The following is a 21593-nucleotide window of genomic DNA, read 5'->3' as shown; positions in this document are numbered from 1 at the left end:
CAATTGTTGTAGAAATTAAATATAATGTATTCAGTGAGGTAAAAGGGTCATTTTTTGTAAGTAAACACAAACATGCACCTACAAGTGCTGATATAGCATTGAGGTAAAGTCTTTAAGTTATACGTGTCATTAGAAATAAAAGGGAAGAATAAAAACAACAAATTAGAACTAATGCATTTTATACATTTATATATAAATATATAAATTGTATTATAATATTTAAACAACACTATATTTTTATAAATCACATTGCCTCCACTATTACTGTTTCATTTTTGTTCTTCTGACAACATTGAATAAGAAAGCTTCTTTGCAGAGCAGATGGAGTTGTCAACATATATAACATTCCAGAGACAATTTTAAAAAGAACAAAATTATGAAAAAAAAGGTTTTTTTCAGATTGACTTAGAATATGCCATAATGTTTAGCTTAGCATTCACTTGATTTTGTTTCTTTTTTGAATTTTGTCTCTTTGTCAATTACCTGATGAAGCGGTATAGCATTACTGATGGTATCACATTTAAACCCTATTTACACATTGACAACGCAGTATCCTCTTCCTTTTTATTCTCTGACTATATACCCATATGTATATGTATATATATATATGTACATATGTGTATATATGTGTGTATTTATATGTGCATGTATATGCACTTGCACATGCATATGTGTATGCATTATGTATGTGCATATATATATGCATTATATATCTCTAAAGGACATGAAATATCAAGTTCTTATATTTAAGCAAATAGCAAATCTATGAAAGTTTGGTGGTGGGAATGTTGAACATATGAATAAAATTATACTATACCTCTATTTACTCAGTTAATCAAAAATGATTGCATTTTTAACAGAGAAATGCTCTGGAGAATGCCAAATAGCCATGAACTTGACATCTTTAAATTTTACTTTTGAGAAAAAAAAGTTGATCTACTACGTCAAACTTAATTAAGTTCCCATGTTAATGATGATAATTTATATGCCATAATATTAGGTTGGATTTGTTTGAACTGTGTTTAAATGGTCTTTCATTTGGAAGATTTTATTTTCTCTTTGAAACTTCAGTGACCAGTTTCAATACATTATATGGTTCATTTCCCTTGGCTTTCTTTTTTGCATTGGGTGGTTTTTAAAAGGTTTAAAATAAATTAATCCTTTAAAGTATGAGTAGTGCCAATGCCTGTTAATAGTTCTGACCAGCCATACTTATATACCACCCCCCACTGTCCAAATAAATCAATCATTAAAAAAAAAAATCCCAACCATGACCTACATTTCTCTGCAGAAAAATGGACCTACTATAACACGCAGAACTATTACTTGTTCTTTTTGTGTTAGGATACTTAGAGAAAGGAAATTTTAGTCTATAGAAATTAATTACAAATGTTACCTTTAGTTTTCAAGATTTTGTGGCTAAGTTGTATTTGAATTATAATAAATTTACTAATTACAAAAAATGATCAATACATTTGGAGATGGGAACTATGGAAACCACGTGCACATTGTTATTGGCTAAAGAGTCTGAGCCTCTGGTAAGAACTGAAAAATTTTCATAAAGGCAAGTGGTGAGGAGCAAGTGACACTGTTGGTAAAAGACAGTCCAGGTAGGGGGCATCACAAGTGGGGCTCCAATGAGCAGTAGGAGATCATGAGGTGCCTTAGGATACTGAGAGAAGTGAGACTAGTTTTTTGTTTTTGTTTTTGTTTTTTTTTAGTGAGGCAATTGGGGTTAAGTGACTTGCCCAGGGTCACACAGCTAGTAAGTGTTAAGGGTCTGAGGCCGGATTTGAACTCAGGTACTCCTGACTCCAGGGCTGGTGCTCTATCCTCTGCGCCACCTAGCTGCCCCACCGACTGGTTTGTTTTTAATCAAATTCATTTACTAATGTTCTAAGCTTATAATACTTTACCAGGTGTGTTCCTACCACTCAGACACATTCTAATATGAGATTGATGTCAGAATCTGTGGTCTCATTGTCCTGAGGAACTTAGTATCTCTCTTTGAAAGGGAGCTTTTACTAACTTCAAATACCTTCAATAACCACTCAACATAGAGGCATATGTTTAGGTATATCTGGACAATGTAGAGGGTCCTATTATCTTTATAATTTGTGGGCTAACAAGTTATATCACTAACTGCTAAACTTCTTTAGGAAAGAGATAATGTTCTCTAACTCTAATCTACTGCAATAGTATAGTGTGAAGATATTGAAAAGGGAAATTAGAAGCCACTGAAGACAACTATTATGAACCTGTAGGCCTTTTAAGACAGCTTTGTAGTAGGTATGCTTTGAATATACCATGGAATATAACTTATGTTGCACTGACCAAGATATAACTATTCAATTTGGCACACAATTTCAGTTGTTTCTTATATAATCATTTCTAATTTTTCTTACCCTATGCTTTCTCACTGTAAATGGAAAAAATAAGAAAATAAAACAGGCATGAAAGTATGTAATAGCTATTATCTATTCTTTATGTATTTTTTTCCACACGTTATTGTAGACTACCACTGCCCTGGGCTTCTGCAGTGGCTCTGCTGAATGACCCTTAAACTATAAACATCAGCATTTGTATTGTTTATCCTCAATATCAGTTTAGCACAAAGGACCTATGAGTTTTGCTCACATTACAGAAATTTAAAATACCAGAAAGAGCATTGTAATACATAACTCTGTCATGGAGATAGAGATGCTATGTTTAGAGATAATTCATGATTTTAGAGTCTGCAACTGAAAAGTCCAGTCAGTTTTCTAATCTTCAGACATGCTGCCAAGGCCATCTGCGAAGTGAGGTTTTGTAATGATGTGTGGTAACAAAGAATACAGAAATATTGAAGCTCTGTATCCATAAGGATTATGTCAGCCTTCCCATCCATAAGCTTAGGCAAGAATAGGAATCTAACCAGTAATCAAAATTTGGGTTATTATGTCACATAAATCCTTTACATACCATTACACTTAAGATTAATTTGATTCTTATCATTAAATAACTCCTAAGATGGATCATCTTTTTATTTTTAAATATGAGAGATTATTTTCAATGGGTATGATCAAAATCAGGAGGTTTTCATAAAGGCTGACTATTGTTAACTACATAGTGTTTTTTGTTTGTTTTTCTTCTTTCCAGGACAATCAGACAAATCAACATGTAATTTACAGTCTGATTATTTGTAAGGCTGCCATTCACTTTTATTAGTTAAGCCTCATTTCTAATAAAATCTCTCTAGCTTGACCAAACAAAGTGGGAAATACAAGCAGATGGAAATCACAACAGATTATATATGAGCATATACAAAATATAAAAGCATGAAGGCAATTTTTAAGGGAAATGAGAAGAAAACAGCTGAGTATTGTTCTGGAATGAATAGATTTTCTCCTGTAGACTTTGTATAACAATATGCCATTTGCATTCTTTCAAAACTAAACTCACTCAACTCACCTTCATATAACCAGTCAGCAATTCCATTAAAAATAATTCCTTCTTTTCCTGAAGATGTCAGTCGCAATGAACTGCTCTTCACATCAGGTTGATAGTAGATGTTATTTTCAAAAATGTAAATCTGGATCAGAAAACATTTCAAAGATACAGTTGGCACAATCATAAATTTCACTTTTTCTGAATGATAGGATTAGCAGACAATTTCACTACATGTTCAACTTAATATTACCACAAAACACACTAACATGTATGTATGCATGTATATGCACACACATATAATCATATACACATATAGCTAGGTAAGTATATAATTGCTTTTGATAGCTAATGACTGTGAGATTCTGCTCTCATTTGGACATGCGTACAACACCTAGTATTGACATTTGCTTATGCATGTTTTGGAAAACCTCATGTCATCTACTTTAGCAATCTCATATGTTGGGAAATTAAGATTTGATCTAAAATTTGCTATGTTCAGGTAAGGTGAAGCTTACACTGGATGCAATTTTGGTCTGAAATATAATAGCCTCCTGATATCTAGACAATATACATATCTCCATCCTATTTGATATACATTCCTCTGTCTCAACTACTCTTTTACACTTTGAAAGAAACTATATTGAAACAATCTGTTTGCACAGAGTGTTCAGCCAGTATTCTTTGATATTTGTATCAGAGGTGAGAATGTCATGTATTCATATGGGAACAGAGTTAGAATTTTTTCCTACTTTTTAACTTTTCCAGATAGATTAAAAAGATCTAGACTATCTTGCCTTCACAGAACAACCAACACAAATAAAGCAGTGTCAAAGATTCACCTAAAAATATTTTGTCAAAAAAGTTATAGTCGAGACTTAAAAAAATATATTTGGATGACCTGCAGACCTCAAATAAGAGATTCAGTTTATAAACTATTAAAACAAAATAACTCATTTGCAGGAATCAAGTGAGAGTAACAGGGTTTATTTCTGACCTCTGATTATTACTACTATTATGCCCGTGGGTGATTTTTTTATAACCTCCAATGGCTTCAGTTTCATCAGTGATATTCTCATTCCTGGTTCTAATAGCCTTATTCCTTGCTTCTATACTTTTTTGAAAATGCAAATTATTTCTTCCAAACTTTTCCACCAAAAGGGTTTATCTAGACTAATACCTAGGCTTTATGGAACTCTTGGAAAGCATTTCTCACACAGGATTTAAGATTGGATGGACAAAAAGTAATGATGATTTGATTGGCTAGCTTCCTATGATGGAAACAACTAGTTTTGCATCTCCAGTGGACGAGGAGAAATATAATAGATAGCTGAATATATATTTTTGGATAATTCTGAATATTTAACTTTAAAAAATTGAAATAATAAGAAACAATAGCTCCAATCCTTAGTACTTTTCTGAAACTTTTCTCAAATTACCCTTATATTGTCATATCCATTGGCTTTTTATAAATACTCATCCTCATTAATCTCACCATAGCATTTGATATTGCTGACAGCCTTTTCTTTTGTCAAATATTTTTTTCTTTCTATTTTCTTCTCCTCTGATCTCTCTGACTGTGTTGTTTCTTTTGCTGACTCTTTGCATTCCCTAATTGTATGTATATACAAGACCCTCTTCACTGCCACATTCTATTATCTCTCCTTTGGGTATGTCATATAATCACATCAATCCAACAACAATCTCTATTCAAATATCTCAAAATAAGTTTCTTCAATATCAGCCTCATAATCAAGTTCCAGTTATAGATTTCTAGTTGGCTAGTAATATCTCTGCCAAAGTATTTGGCAACATGTTTAATATTAAGAAAATCATTTGCATACAGATGATCTTCAAAATCATAGAAGCTGATGAGAGTGAAGTAGTATAGAGGTAGAAACAAAGCAGACACAATAGAACCCTGAGAGAGGCCTATGTTTAGGAAGTATAGAATGGAAGAAAATTTTGCAAATGAGACAAAGGAGCCACTGGACAGGTAAGAGAACCAGAAGAGAGCAATGTCATGAAAACTAAGAAAGAAAAAAGTGTATCAAGGAGAAGAGGGTAATTAATGTTGTCAAAAGTGGCAGAGAAGTCAAAATGGATGGATATTAAGAAATGGCTATTAGAATGGAGATCACATATGAGATTATTTAGTAGATTGCAGAGTTTATAAGAAAGTGAAAGAAAGCAATAGCAGCAATTAATGCTCAAGGAGTTTAGGCATGAAGTGGAGGAGAGGTATTGAATAATTGGTAAGGATGATCAATGGGGCAAGTGAGAGATTTAGGGGGATGGGGGAGATATTGGCATGTTTGTAGTCAATAAGGAATCAATGATAGTAGTGCTTGAAGATTACTAAGAGAATAGGGCTCATAGAGGGGGCAATCTGCTGAAGAAGATGGAATTAAGTGGAATCACTTATGCATGTAGAGGGGTTTACCTTAGCAAAGAGAAGGATAATATTGTTATGTGAGACAAGATTGAAAGCATAATCCTTGGTTCTATCTTAGACCATTTTCAATTCTTTCAATTCATTATTTTCCCTCAATGATCCCATTGGTCCCATGAGTTTAATAATAATCTGTATGAAGATGATTTTCAGATATATGTAGTTATTATTAGTCTTTCTCTTCTGAGCTCTGGTCATGTAAGACTAATTTCCTATTGAGCATTTTCAAATGTATGTCTCAGAGTATATGTCAGACTTAACATGTCTAAAACAGTAGTTATCATCCCTCTTTCCACAGAACAACTATATTTCTGAGTTTCTGCTGAGGACGCCTGCATCCTTCCAGGCAAAGAATCTCACAACTTCATTGTCATCAACTACCCCTCTCATTCACTGCACAAATCCAGTTAATTTCCAAGTATTGGAATTTCTACCTCTATAGTATCTCTTGTACATATATTCTTTCCATTCACATGGTTACTACTATAGTTCAGGGCTTACTCACTTATTGCAATAGTAATAGTTGACTCCTGAGAACTGTCAAAATTTTTCTTCTAAAGCATAAGTTTAACCATACCAACCCACCCATCCTGTCTGACCCAGTTTGATAAAGCTTCAGTTACTCCCTATTTCTTCAAGGATTAAATATAAATTTATCTACTTGAGATTTAAAGTTCCTAAAAAATTTGCCATGAACCTTCATCCACGTATAATATAGTTCAACTAAATTGGCTTTCCAACTCCTTTTCATACATGTTACCCCATCTTCCATCATTTTTGTTTTAACTGACTCCTATTCCTGGAATGTATCTCCTCTCTCCAACTCCAGGTATTGGATTGCCTGGTTTACTTCAAGGCTAAACTTAAATGCTACCTTTCTCTCCTCCAGGATGCTAATGCCTTTCCTCAAATTAACTTGAATATTGTAAAACCCACTTTATATTTACAAAGGTATGTACAAATTACCTCTCCTGAACAGATTGAAAGCTTCAAACTATGTATATGTGTGTGATAGAAAGATAGATATAGATGCCTATCTATCTATCCATCTCTACATCTATATAGTTTGGGTCATTGTATCTCTAGCACTTAGCACAATCCCTGGCACATAATTGGCATGTAAAAAATTTTCTTTTTGGCCTGCTTAGATGATGATGATGATGGTGGTGGTGGTGGTGGTGATTGCACCTCACTTTCTGGCAACCTATTTACTTTTATTATATTCATTTAAGTTTAGGCCCACCTGATTTTCCTAATTTTTGATAGTTTATTCATTTGTCTTCTCACCCCATGTTTTTTCCCATTCTAATGCACCTTGCAATATTTCTTTTAAATTAACTTTTGAAAATCCCCTTATTTAATTAAATAAATAAATCACAAATTCTTTGTTTGACATCCAAGTCCTTCCAAAATATTCTACCAGACAACATTTCAGCCTTACCCAATAGGATTCAACCTTGTCTTTTTGACCTATTATTCCTGTCAAACTATATCATGTGCTATTCCACATTTATGCTTTTGCTCAAAATATTCCCTGTACCTTCTTCTTATCTCTGCCTATTGATGTTTCACTCATAAATGAAGTTGAATCTCAATGAAACTGTACAAAAATAGAATATGAGAGGTAATGAGTTGCTTACCACAGAATATATTCAAGCAGAGGCTAATGACCCCTGTTGAGAAATACTATACTATAGTCATGTATGACTAGATGATTTCTATAGTCTTTAAAAAAACAGCTTTATATTTCCATGAAATATATGACATCTCTTCTAAAATGTGTTCTCTGATCTCTTAGTGAAAAGTATTATGTTCTGTACTAGTTACAGAATTTACTTCTCCCTTACAGCCTTATCTCATGATATAACCATGATCATTTTATATATATATATATATATCATTTTATATATATATATATAAAACATTTATGATCTCCAAGGAATATGAGTTGTTCATATGGCAAGAATGAAGGATAACCAATGAGTAGGCCAATTGCTAATAAAATTATCTGCAAAATTTTAAGAGAAAGTAAGGAAAGACTTTAGTACACAGGGTGTTCACCCTGTGATATACTTATGGGAGGATATGCAACTACGTATAATTAGAACAAATGCACACTTGAAGATATCACAGATCAACTGGGATATTAGTAATCTCTGTTTGTTGGGACAGAAGAGGGAAGGTAACAGCATATACATGGCTAATACATTAAAAAAGATGGAAAGTAAATACAAAATAATTTTTGAGAGGTACATTAACATCTAAAGGGATTCATGAAAGGCCTTGTGTAAAAGGTAGCACTTGAGTTGACATGTGAATTGAGGTAGGGTTTGCTAGAGTTCAAAGTCAGGACAAAGAATATTTCAGACTGTGGGATGACTGATACAGGCCTTGGATTCAGAGGACAGAATGTCTTCTGCAGAAAATGGTAAGAAGGCCAGTTTGACTGTATTGCAGAGGACATAACAGGGACCAATGTGAGATCAGCCTGGAAAACAACAGTCGAGCCAAAACTTAATGGAATATGCTAATGAGCACAACTACAATTCAGAAAACCTGAGAATAGCTCATATATACTTAGACATTAGGTAAATTTCTCTACTACTTATTTTAATGTTGCAGTAAAAAAATAATACATAGAGATCAGGAATAAGCACAATCTGAAAAGAGGTTGTATTTATTCTATTAGAGAATTTGACATAAATGAAATTTACCTGAATACACAGCTATTATCTCGTAGTAATTTTTTTTTAATGAGGCAATTGGGGTTAAGTGAGTTGCCCAGGGTCACACAGCTAGTAAGTGTTAAGTGTCTGAGGCCGCATTTGAACTCAGGTCCTCCTGACTCCAGGGCTGGTGCTCTATCCACTGTGCCAATTAGCTGCTCCCCATAGTACTTTTAACTTAAAAAGTTATCATATTCTAAATTATAGTACAGTTCTCTGCATTTGTGGATTATCTCTTCTTCTGGATTGTAAATTCCTTGTATTATTTATTTTTGTAACTCCTACAATGAACACAATCATGTATTATCTAGTATATATGCACAATAAGTGCTCATTGAATTATAGATTGAAGGTTATTTATTGATAAAAGTCATTGAAATGTTGTTCTTACTTCCAGAAATGTCTAATGTAATGCATATGCCATGTCCAGAGCACAACAGATTAAATGTAAATATGGAATCTGTGGATGATACAAAAAAAAAAGACATGTGTAGCTTTACCATATTTTACCTATGGCATCTCAGACTATCATTACAGAGGCAAATTAGGACAAACCTCTTTCTTTACCCCCCATAACCTGCTCTAATTTATTCTTGAAATTGATGTAATACTCACCTTATACTTTGGTCCATTGAAATATAATAGAACAAACACCAGCCTTCTAATATCTTCAAATTAAGAATGGCATGTATTGCTTCCCCTTGTTCTGGGTAACTGTTTTCAAATTATAGTATTTCAGAAGAAATATGTTTCTTCCTTCTGAAAAGGAGCCATAATGAGGATCAAATCTACCTAAGAATAATACTGACTACATTTGTTCTCCACAAATAGTACATGAAATAGGTTTCCAAATCTTCTAAAATTGTAGATATTCTTTTTTTTTCTTTTCTTGAATCCCTATATACATAATGAAGATGTCATTCATTGACTACCTATTGGTGCATAAGTAATTTATATTTTCAGTAGACAATACTTAAGGACAAGGAAACTCAGTTGTCAGACATTCTAAACTTTCTTTTGGTTTCAAACTTTGAATTAAAATAATTGATGACATTTTCTATGGGTTCAGCAGATGTATAAATTATCCAAAACTATTGACCAATAATTACACTTATATCTGAAGTAAAGTTTGGATGGAGTTCAGAATCTATATGAAGGTGATATACATTTCAATTTGAAAGATAAAAATATGGAGCCAGAATTTTAATGATTTCAATATACTGAAAAATTAATGGCAGTTGTTATATTCAATATTCTTTTATGCATTAAACATATTAATAGCATTAATAGAAAATTTAGCACTTAGCCATGTGTAGCCTTTTAAAATTATTTAAATATTTATGTTTTTAACAATTTGGAATTCCTAAAATATGATATATTAATTTTTTCAAATTATTATTCTTATATAAGAAATAAAAAGTATAGTTTAATTTTGTGAAATCAAATCTCTAGATAGAAATTATTTGTTATTGGAAGCAATTGGGTTCAAATTCTAGCTGTCACTGCATACTTATATAATTTGGACTATTTGCATTACCTCTCTGATTCTCCTCTATAAAATGAGGGGTTGGCTTATAAGATGCCATTTCATATTTTTTCAGGCATAAATTTATGGTGTTATGAAACATGAAACTATTGTGTTTCCATTAAAATAAAAAAAAACAATAACATGGAAAAATGTTCCTGACATTTAGATTATAATGTTTCTGTTTAGTATCACTTGTTTCTGCTATTATTGATGCATTGAATTAATTTAATAATATAATTATGGTTAAAGAATATTATTTATATCTTTGATCATGCTATTAATCATATTTATATAGTGTATAGCTTGTTAACCATCTCCTATTTTAGAATCTGAAGTCTTGCCCCGTCTAAAATAGTGCAAATATAGAAAGGCAAGTCAAAAAAATAAAGGAATCACAAATTACCTGATTTTAATGTACTATATTAGTAGTTGGTTTCTGTTACTTTGATAAATATGCATCTTATTGTTACATATGATACATTCTCTTTAAGGCTTATATATGGACAGACGAAGCAAAGACAGTTTCCTTTGGTAGCAAAATAACAGGGCCAGAACCTTATCAATTTTATGTTCAAATAAAGAAGAAAAAGTAGGCTTAGTATTTAAGCAAAGAACACATATGGAAGGGAAATCATACAGACTATAATCTTGGGGGTTTACATGAAAATATTGGATAGGTCTGAGCCTGTCAAGAACTAATATTTTGTTTTGTTTTGTTAATAATTTATTTTCCCCCAATTACATGTAAAAAACAATTTCAACATTTTAAAAAACATGTTGAGTTCCAAGTTCTATCCCTCTCTCCCTTCCCTATACCCTCTCTAAGACAGTAAGCAATCTGATGTGGGTTATGCGTGTGCAATTATTTAAACATTTCCATATTAGTCCTTTTCGAGGCAAGAAGATTCCAAAAAAGAGAGAAAGAAAGAAAATGAAAAATAGTATGCTTTTGTCTATATTCAGACAATATAATTTCTTTCTCTAGAGGCAAATTGTATTTTTTATTTTGAGTCCTTTGAGATTGTCTTGGGTGGATAATTGTGTCCTTCACAATTCTACAATAATGTACTACATTATTGTTACTGTATACAACAATCCTCCTGGTTCTGCTCACTTCACTTTGCAGTCTTTCCAGGTTTTTCTGAAAGCATCATATTCATTTTTTAAAAATTAGCACAATAGTATTGCCATTATAATTATATGCCATAAATTGTTCAGCTATTCCCCAATTGATGGGCACCCCCTCAATTTCCAATTTTTACTCTCAAAAAGAGCAGCTATTAATATTTTGCTAAAGTTGTTGTTTCAAGTAATTTTTTAGTTGATTCTCTAGGATTATCTAAGTATACCATCATATCATCTGCAAAGAATGATTGTTTTGTTTCCTCTTTTCCTATTCTAATTCCTTTAATTCCTTTTTCTTCTCTTATTGCTAAAGCTAATATTTCTAGTACAATATTAAATAATAGAGGTGATAATGGACATACCTGTTTCACTCCTGATATTATTGGGAAAACCTTTAACTTATCTCCATTATATATAATGTTTGCTATTGTGTTAGGTAGATACTGCTTATTATTTTAAGCAAAGCTCCACTTATTTCTCTGCTTTCTGGTGTTTTTAATAGAAATGACTGCTCTATTTTGTCAATAACTTTCTCTGTATCTATTGAGATAATCATATGATTTTGGTTAGTTTTGTTATTGATGTGGTTGCTTATGTTGATAGTTTTCCTAATGTTGAACTATCCCTGAATTACTGGTATAAATCTCACCTGGTCATAATGTATTGTCCTGGTGATGAATTGTTGTAATCTCCTTGCTAATATTTTATTTAAGATTTTTGCATCAATATTCCTTAGGGAAATTGGTCTATAATTTTCTTTCTCTGATTTGGCTCTTCCTGTCTTAGGTATCACCACATTATTTGTGTCATGAAAGGAATTTGGTAGAACTCCTTCTTCATCTGATTTTTTCTAAATAATTTGCATAGTATTGGAATGAATTGTTCTTTAAATGCTTGGTAGAATTCACTTGTAAACCTTTCTGGCCCTGATAATTTTTCCTTGTGGAGTTCATTGATGCCATGTTTAATTTCTTTTTCTAAGATGGGCTTACTTAGGGATTTTATTTCCTCTTCTGTTAATCTGGCCAGTTTATATTTTTGTAAATATTCATCTATTTCATTTAGATTTTTAGATTTATTGGCATACAGTTGAATAACATAACTCCTAATTATTGCTTTAGTTTCCACTTCATTGGTGGTGAATTCACTTCTTTCATGTTTGATACTGGTAACTTGGTTTTGTTCTTTCTTTTTTAAAATCAAATTAATCAAAGGTTTATCTATTTTATTGATTTTTTCACAAAACCAGTCTTACTCTTATTGATTAATTCAATAGTTTTCTTACTTTCAGTTTTATTAATCTCTCCTTTGATTTTTAGGATTTCTAATTTAGTATTTAATTAGGGATTTTTAATTTGTTTTTTTTTCTAGCTTTTTTAGTTGCATGCCCAATTCACTGATCTCTTACTCCAATTTATTCATGTAATTATTTAGAAATAAAAAATTTCCCCTAAGAATTGTTTTGGCTGCATCCATAAGTTTGGTATGCTATCTCATTATTGTTATTCTCTTGGAGGAAGTTATTGATTATTTCTATTATTTGTTGTTTGACCCACTTGTTCTTTAGGATGAGATTATTTCTTTCCAATTAATTTTCAGGCTACTTTTGCATGGCTCTTTATTACATGTAATTTTTATTGCATCATGATCTGAGAAGGATGCATTTACTATTTCTGCCTTTCTACATTTGACTGTAAGGTTTTTGTGCCCTAATACATGGTCAATTTTTGAGTATGTGCCATGTACCATTGAGAAAAGGATATATTATTTCTCTCCCCATTCAATTTTCTCCAGAAATCTATCATATCTATTTTTTCTAAAATTCTATTCACCTTTTTAACTTATTTCTTATTTATTTTGTGGTTACATATAGGCATGTATATAGGTATATACATACACATATATGTATGTATGTACATGCCTCTTTGACACAATTCCTATGACAGTGAGGTTCAAGCTTTGCCTGCCAATTCCCTCTTTTTTATGTTAAAAAGAAAACTTTATTTTACATTTTTGTGAAAATGGGCTTGGCCTCTATTGGGCAGGGCCAATTCCCCTCATTTTTATCCTTTACTATTAATGCTGCTTACGATGCACCTCTTTTATGTGAGAAAATTTTCTCCATTCATCTTTCCCCCTTCTCCCAGTGCATACCTCTTATTCGAGTCTACATATATATATATATATATATATATATATATATATATATATATATATATATATTTAGAACACTTGAAACTAATCAACTCACACCTGTGCCCTCTTTCTATATAGTCTCCTAACTGTACTAATAATGATAAAATTCTTAGGAGATAAAATTATCATCGTCTCATATATGAATTTAAAGGGTTTAACTTTATTTACTCCCTTATGATTACTCTTCCATCTTTACCTTTTTATGCTTCTCTTGAGTCTTTTGATTGATCATCAAATATTCTATTTAGCTAGCTTTTTTTCTATTAGAAATTTTTGTTAGTGATCTATTTCATTAAATACCAATTTCCCTCTGTAGTGTTATACTCAGTTTTGCTCTGTAGTTTATTCTTGTTTGTAATCTTAGCTACTTTGCCTACTAAAGTATATTCCAAGTCCTCTACTCCTTTAGTGTGGAACCTGCTAAAGCCTATGTGATCCATACTGTGGTTCCATGATATTTGAAATCTTTCTTTCTGGCTTCTTGTAATATTTTGTTCTTGACCTGGGAGCATTAAAATTTGACTATAATGTTCCTTGGAGTTTTTATTTTGGGATCTCTTTCAGGAAGTGTTTAGCAGGAGGTGATCAGTAGAATATTTCAATTTCTATTTTACCCTTTGGACCTAAGATATTGAGGCAGTTTTCCTTTATTATTTCTCAAAATATGATGTTTAGGCAATTTTTTTTATCTTGGCATTTGGGTGGTGTAATATTTCTTAAATTATCTCATTTTTTACAAGTCAATTGTTTATTCAAGGAATATTTAATAATTTTTTCTTTTTCATTATTTAACTGTTTTATTGCTTCTTTATATTTTATGGGGTCATCATCCTAATTTTAATTTTTAATTTTTAATTTTAATTTCATTAGTGAGCTTTTATCCCCCCTTTCTGTTTGGCTTATTTTGATTTTAAAGGAGTATTTCAATGAGTTTTTGTGTCTCTTTTAACATTAGAACAATTTTTAAGTTTTATTTTCTTTAGCATTTTTTTCTTCTTTTACTAAGCTTTTAATTCTCTCTCTCTCTCTCTCTCTCTCTCTCTCTTTTTTTTTTTTAGTGCTGCAATTGGGGTTAAGTGACTTGCCCTGGGTCACACAGCTAGTAAGTGTTAAGTGTCTGAGGCCGAATTTGAACTCAGGTACTCCTGACTCCAGGGCTGGTGCTCTATCTACTACGCCACCTAGCTGCCCCTAATTCTCTTTTCATACTGTTGTTGCATCACTGTTATTTATTTTCATAATTTCCCCTTTACTACTCTTATCTCTTTAAGTCTTCTAAGAATTCTTGCTGGATTTGCATCAAATTCAAATTTTTCTTTGAGTCTTTGCTTGTAGATTTTCTTCTTCTGAATTGTGTCTTGGTCTTCCCTGATACCATAATAATGTTTTTTATGATAAAGTTTTTCTTTTGCCTGTTTGCTCATTTTCCTAGTCTATTTCTTGACTTTGAACTTTGTGTTATAGTTTGGCACTGTTCAAATGAGGTGGGGGGGCACCGTGCAACATTTTAAGCTCTTTTCTACTGCTGTTTTCAGAGCAAACTTTCATAGTCTGGAAATATTTGGTGCTTCCAAAGTGGTGTCATACTGGGAGAGTTATAGTTGCTGTTCTCCTGGACTATACTCTGGTCTTTACCTAAAAAGGGCCCTTTCTCCTCTGCAGCCACAAATACTAGTACTTTTCTTGACTCTATAAGTGTGACTGAAGCTAAGACAATGGGATGATCAGATCTACACTGTAAGAAAAGCACTTTGAAATCTTTTGGAAGAACAATTGGTTTGGGGATAGTCTTGAATGATGGAAACAAATTGGGATGCTATTGAAAAGGGCCTAAGATAAAGTGAAAGCTATATATTTGGAGAGAATATACATATAGATGTATGTGTGTATGTGTAAACATAAAACATATGTGTGCACAAGGTGTATATACATCTATTTATAGAAGATACATATCATCTATATGTAGAAGGTATATATGTGTGTGTGATCCATATATGAACACTGACTGTATGTATATGTAAACACATACATATATGTATATGTATGGGTATATATGTGTGTGTTTGTGTATGTGTGTATGTTGTGGAGGGAGATATAAATTATTTGGCACTAGCTTAAATCTCATATAATCGAGAACATCAAGTTGTATGACACCAAGGATTTAAAACTTGGTGATTAGGGGAATGGTAATGCCCTTGATAGCAAAAGAATAATTTGGAATTTGCTTGAATTTGAAAGGAAAGCAAATGATTTCTGGAAATATTTCATCACTGAATCAATTTTCTCAAAACCTTTTCAAGTTGGTAGGACAAAGACACATTTGGCCTTGACTGACAGTTTTTAGAAGATAGTGCTGCTTCTGTCCCATGATAATGCATTTTATTTGGGCATATTTATTTCAAAAAATAAAATATTTAAAATATAAAAGAAACTCCAGAAGAGAATATTCATTAGATACAAAGACTGCAAATAAAAACCAATATGTTTATGAACAAAATCACATCGTATAATGATTCATGTTTGGCATTGCGCTAGGTAAGATACAAAGAAGCAATACCTATCATCTAGAAAAATAAGATCTATGACAAAATTTGTTGTAGATCAATCAATCAATCAATAAGCATTGATTAGATATCTACAAGTTACTTTGCCAGCTACTGGGATACAAGTTAAAAAAAATGAAATTATCCCTACTTGAAATGAAATTATATTTTAGTAAGCATTAAACATATACAACAGAAATATAAAATTAATAAATAATTATATACATAAAGTAGTTGATTACAATGCCATTTAGGATGGAGGACATTTACAGTTAATATTTGTATATTCAAAAGAAAAAAAAACAAAAATAAATTGATAATTAAGTTGCAAAATAGTATAGTTTAGTATGAGTGGATACAAATTCAAAGTGGAGAGTTAAACGAGGAACTGGCTTTAGGGAGGGATGATGGAAAGGTGAGATCTCCTAGCTCATATGCATACTTCAGAGGGGTTTCTTCAGTCAATTAAATTAGGATCACTTAGCCTAAAAGAATATGAAGATAACTAGCAGATATTGTGACAATCATGTTGTGGGGGAGCAATTCTTCCCTTTTTCAATGCAAAAATAGCTTTCCTTATGCCCTTCAACTCAGAAATTGGAGAAAATCAAGTTGAAAGTGGTTTTTAATGTTAATATATATTTTCCTTTACAACTATATTCATTGAAAATAAACATCCAAAATTCTTAGAAGAAATTCCATAAAAGTGGGATTGTAGAAATGGAAAGGAGTTCTCATATGTTTGTCAATGGCTTTCTGCCTAATGCTTTCCAGTTTTTAGGCATGCTGATAAGAAAACAAATTGAAAAAGTCACAAGGTGGAACCAGCTTTGGCTATCTCACATGAACATTTCCCCCCACATTTGTTAAGAGACTTTATTTCACATGATGCAATTTTAGGAAAACTTTGGCCATTGCTGAATGAAAAATATTTGAAATATAGAATTACCCAAAGATTCTGAAAAGGTCTTTTCCAATAATTGTTAAAATAAATTCTTAATATCATCATATTACATATTTTGTTTTGTTTTCCTTAGTAAAAATAGAACCAGAATTATCATCTCCTAAAAAGATATGTTCATTTGTTGCTCAATGGAATTTGGATTAATTAGGCCAATGACATGCTGAAAATGAAACATGGTTTATATATTAGTTGAGCTCAAATATGAAGCAAATAAACTGAGATGTCACAAATTTGAGATATGTATATGTATATGTGTTATAAACATGTATACATGTGTATGTGTATGTATGTATATATCTATGTAGTGTGTGTATGTATGTCATTTTTAAGTAACATTATCCTAAGTGCTTTTTGGAATACAGAATTATTGAAGAAATATTTTCTACATTTATGTGTGAAAAATTATTAATAATGGATTTCTTAGGGGAACAAAAAAATGGAGATAGACTCTTTTGTGTCTTTTGTGTATCTTTTGTGATTTCAGTGAAGGACCACACCTAGATAATGGATATTTCCTTAGGCAAATTGAGTGAGGGTCATCTGTAGAGTTCATTTTAATTTAGACCACCCTCAACTCATGTCAACCAATGGAATTGAATGATGCTAACCAATTAGCTTTGATCAATGTATAGTGACCCCGCCTCTATCAAAAGAGGAAAAAACCCTTGGCTATACCAGGGTCAGTCTCTTGGCTGGTGCTTGACTCACTCTCTGGACAGCCTGTTGTCTTGGCCCTTTCTCTTAAGACAGCTTAGGTCTGAAAGCCTGAGACCATGAGAAGTTAGGGTGACACACCATCAATCCTTTACTGGAATATTAATAAAATAATAATATGCTTACTGCCAAAACTGATGCAATTATATATATATATACATATATATATATACATATATACACACACACACACACACACACACACATATATATTTAAAAATACAGTAGTAGTCATAATTTAAAAAACAGACACACGGAATTTAAATCTAGTTGGCAAGATGAAACACGCATATATGAAAAGAGTGGAAGAAATATATGATAATACATGAATAAAAATTTCCAGCAATAGAGTTCAGAGAAGGGAAATTCATATGCTGAAAATGAAGAGTAGTTTTTATATTAATTGAGCTTAAATATTTGCTTTAGCAAATAATCTGGGATGTCACAAATTTGGGATTTGTTATTGGGATGTGTGATATAATGCTGTTATAAATAGTAAATGGGTTACTTATTTTTTGTCTTTGTCTTTAACTAGCAGATAAAACTATATTCTCACTTTGATATTTAGATATCTACTATGTGAAACAGCTTTATTAAATTATAAAAGAAATAGTTAAATGAAAATATATGTGCTTTATACTGGAAAATTATAAGGAACAAGTCCACAGTTTTATTATCTTATGTTTAGAAAACTGAAATTGAACACTATCTTTTATCGATTTATAAGTGCCTCATATTAATCTTTTTCTTTTTCTTTCTTTTTTTTTTTTTTTAGTGAGGCAATTGGGGTTAAGTGACTTGCCCAGGGTCACACAGCTAGTAAGTGTTAAGTGTCTGAGGCCAGATTTGAACTCAGGTCCTCCTGACTCCAGGGCCGGTGCTCTATCCACTGTGCCACCTAGCTGCCCCTCATATTAATCTTAAAGTATTTTTATCATGCCATTGACTTGTTAAATACTTTACTGACACCCCTTGGATGATAGAATTGAATAAAAGTTCTTTTACCCATAATTTAAGATCACATTCTGACCTGTTTACATATAGTTGCTTTTATGTTGTCTCTCCCTCCCTCCTTCCCCCAATCCCAGCCCTTGGAGCATGAGTTCCTAGAAGAGGGACAGATTTATTTTTTCCTTTTTATTTCTTTTGTCTTATCTTCCTTTCTTTTCTCTTTTCTCCTCATTCTTCTTTTCTTTTTTTCCTTTGTATCCTAGACATTTTGCATAATGACTACAACCTATTAAGAGCTTTATAAATGCTACTGACTGATTGACTTTCCATATTTAGCAGAGTACTTTCCTCTGTAAACCCTGAATTCTAGATGACCTGATTCACTGGTGACTAACCTCTACAAATACCTTACTCTTCTGATTCTTTATTATTTTTCATGTTAGTCTTTTTATCTAAAAAGGCACAATCCTCTTTGTTAGCTATATAAACTTTATAACCTTTCAATACCAAACTTAAATCCTGCTTCCCTTATGGAAGGACACTTTCCTTACCATCTCAACAGGATTCTTCATTCTTAAAGAGCACTAATGCAATTACAAGGGTGATGTCTTAACTTGCATGTGAATTGGATTTTAGTGAGGCAGAGTTGACAGTTTCATCAGCCTCATTCTCTATTCCAGAGTCATCAGAGTCCAGTGGCAAGACAAAGGTCAAGATGACTAGTTATGGCCCAGGATATAGTAGCTGACCTTGACCTAAATTAAGATCTTTGCCAGGTCTCAGTATGTCTGAGGCCATGCCCATTCAATGACTAAGGCCCATGTAACAATACAGACAAAAAAGGGTACAATTAATCCTTACAAAGATATCAATCTGGGAGGGGAAGACCCTTAGAATTTCTGGACAGAAAGGAAAATGATTGTTATTGATACTTGTTCTAAGCCATCAAGCCTAATAATGAGCCACAGAGACTTGGGTTGGGCCTATTATTGGCTGTTCAATGAAGCCAGAATGATTTGGGCTTAAAGGCATATTCAAGAAGCTCCATTTAAAATGTAAAAGTGTTTTTAAAGTCCATTTCTTCAAAGCTGTATTTCAAGAAATAAAAATGAAAACTTTGTAAAAAAAAGTAAATTGTTCCAGCTTTTTGAGAAAAATGGAGGAGGAAGCGGATGATAAGGAGGTAGAGAGGAAGTAGAAGAGGATGAAGAAGAAGAGGGAGAAGAAAAAGGAAAAGGAGAAGAAATAATAGTAGCATTCCCCAAGTATTTTGGTCCTCCCAGAGGGCAGCTATTATTACTCTCAGAAAACATAGTAAAGATAGTTAATAAAAAATCTTCTGCTAAGAATTTGGTTTATTCCTTCCCACAAATACACACAACAACCATAAGAGGAGTAGGCTTAAACTGAGACTCAGTGTGTGTATGGCAAATGCATACATACACAGACATAAATGTGCACATGTGTGTATCTATCTGTATATAAGTATATACATATATGTTCTATACATACCATCCATATATATGCCTTCTAAACATACATACATTGAATACAGATAATTTGTATGGATATTTGAACAAACTCTACAATACAACATTAACGGTATTTGTGGTTTATTAAATATAGTGTTGTACTCAGAGATTTGTTTCATGAAATCTATAAACATAACTTGAGTTAACGGAGTTGTTATGAGGCTATAAATCTCCCATTTCATACTCCTTTTTGCTATCATTTTTATAATAAATAATAAAATATATAAATTACTTTAAAAAATATCCCACTTTTTATGCCTTTCCTGATGACCTTCCTACTGTCTTTTTCTGTGCATTTAAAGTTAGAGTGCTCTTCTTTCTTCGAACTGCTAATGCTACTCTGTCATTAGAAACAGGGAAACAGAGAAAAAAAAATAATTGTAATAAATAAGTGAAACAAATAAATCCTTATAACAAAAAATTAATCTACACAATGTCTTTGTCAAAAATTTTCTCTCTTTCTTCCTTGTGGTTATTCATTGTCTCTTTCTGATGAGATCTTTGATATTTGGTTTGGTTTTGTTTTGCCGGGCAATGGGGATTAAGTGACTTGCCCAGGATCACATAGCTAATAAGTGTCAAGTGTCCGAAGCTGGATTTAAACTCAGGTCCTCCTGAATCCAGGGCTGGTGCTTTATCCATTGTGGCACCTAGCTGCCCCCAATATGTTTTATTAATCGGTCTTCTGAATATGTGATCGATTAGAAAAAAGATAAAGCATTTATTAAGTCCTTACTCTATGCCAGGCACTGTGCTAAGTACTTGAAATACAAAGGGAAACAAGAAAGAAAACCCCTTTTTTCAGAGTTCCTTATAGGGGAAAGATAGTACATGTAGGGGTAAGGGAAAAAAGGTGGGGAGAAGTGTACCAACACAGGGGCAATATAGTACATAAGGTGAAACAATCAGAGTCCAATAAGAGTCAACATGATAGAGAAGTGAAGCAGGTTCTTTCCTAAAATGATGGTCCCTGGGAGTGTGAGAACCAGGGTACCACCCCATGCTGAGAAAGAGGTTGTGAGAACCAGGGCACCACCCCCTGATGAGAAGCATGTGACTAGAGTCCCAGAAGTTGCCTAGCATCTAGAAGTTGCTTCTATTTATAGAACCACTTGTAAATCATGTCAGTTAATGCTACCAGCCAATTAGCTTGGAGCTGTGTGTGTGGGTCATCCCTTTTCTGGTCCCACAGTAAGCTTCCAGTCAACGAACAGAAAACTGTTGCTTTGGTTTGGAAAGGAGCTGGTGGTGGCAGATAAATGAGGAAGGTAGCCAGGTTTCCTAACTTTTGGGAATCCATTCTCTTGGATAGCTAGGTGAATGGGCCTTTCTCTCTCTCTTTGTTAACCCGTAATACACTTTAATAAATGCTTAAATGTCTAAACTATTGCTGAATTTAAAAGTAAACCTTAACTAATTCTACCCCCACACTTGGT

The 21593-nt window shown here is 32.5% G+C and overlaps 1 protein-coding gene across 1 annotated transcript in view; it reads right to left on the bottom strand.

The window, feature by feature from the left end:
• The window catches only part of DPP10 (dipeptidyl peptidase like 10), an 883075-nt gene that overhangs the window by 96256 nt on the left and 765226 nt on the right, over positions 1-21593 (bottom strand). The window contains 1 exon segment of the mRNA XM_043992035.1: positions 3451-3571. Within this exon segment, the coding sequence (XP_043847970.1) occupies positions 3451-3571 (121 nt within the window).

The sequence above is a fragment of the Dromiciops gliroides genome, chromosome 3 (genome assembly GCF_019393635.1).
Source record: "Dromiciops gliroides isolate mDroGli1 chromosome 3, mDroGli1.pri, whole genome shotgun sequence".
In the NCBI taxonomy this organism is placed as follows: Eukaryota; Metazoa; Chordata; class Mammalia; order Microbiotheria; family Microbiotheriidae; genus Dromiciops; species Dromiciops gliroides.
Note: the sequence above shows the minus strand (reverse complement) of the source record. Positions and strands in the feature narration are given on the sequence as shown.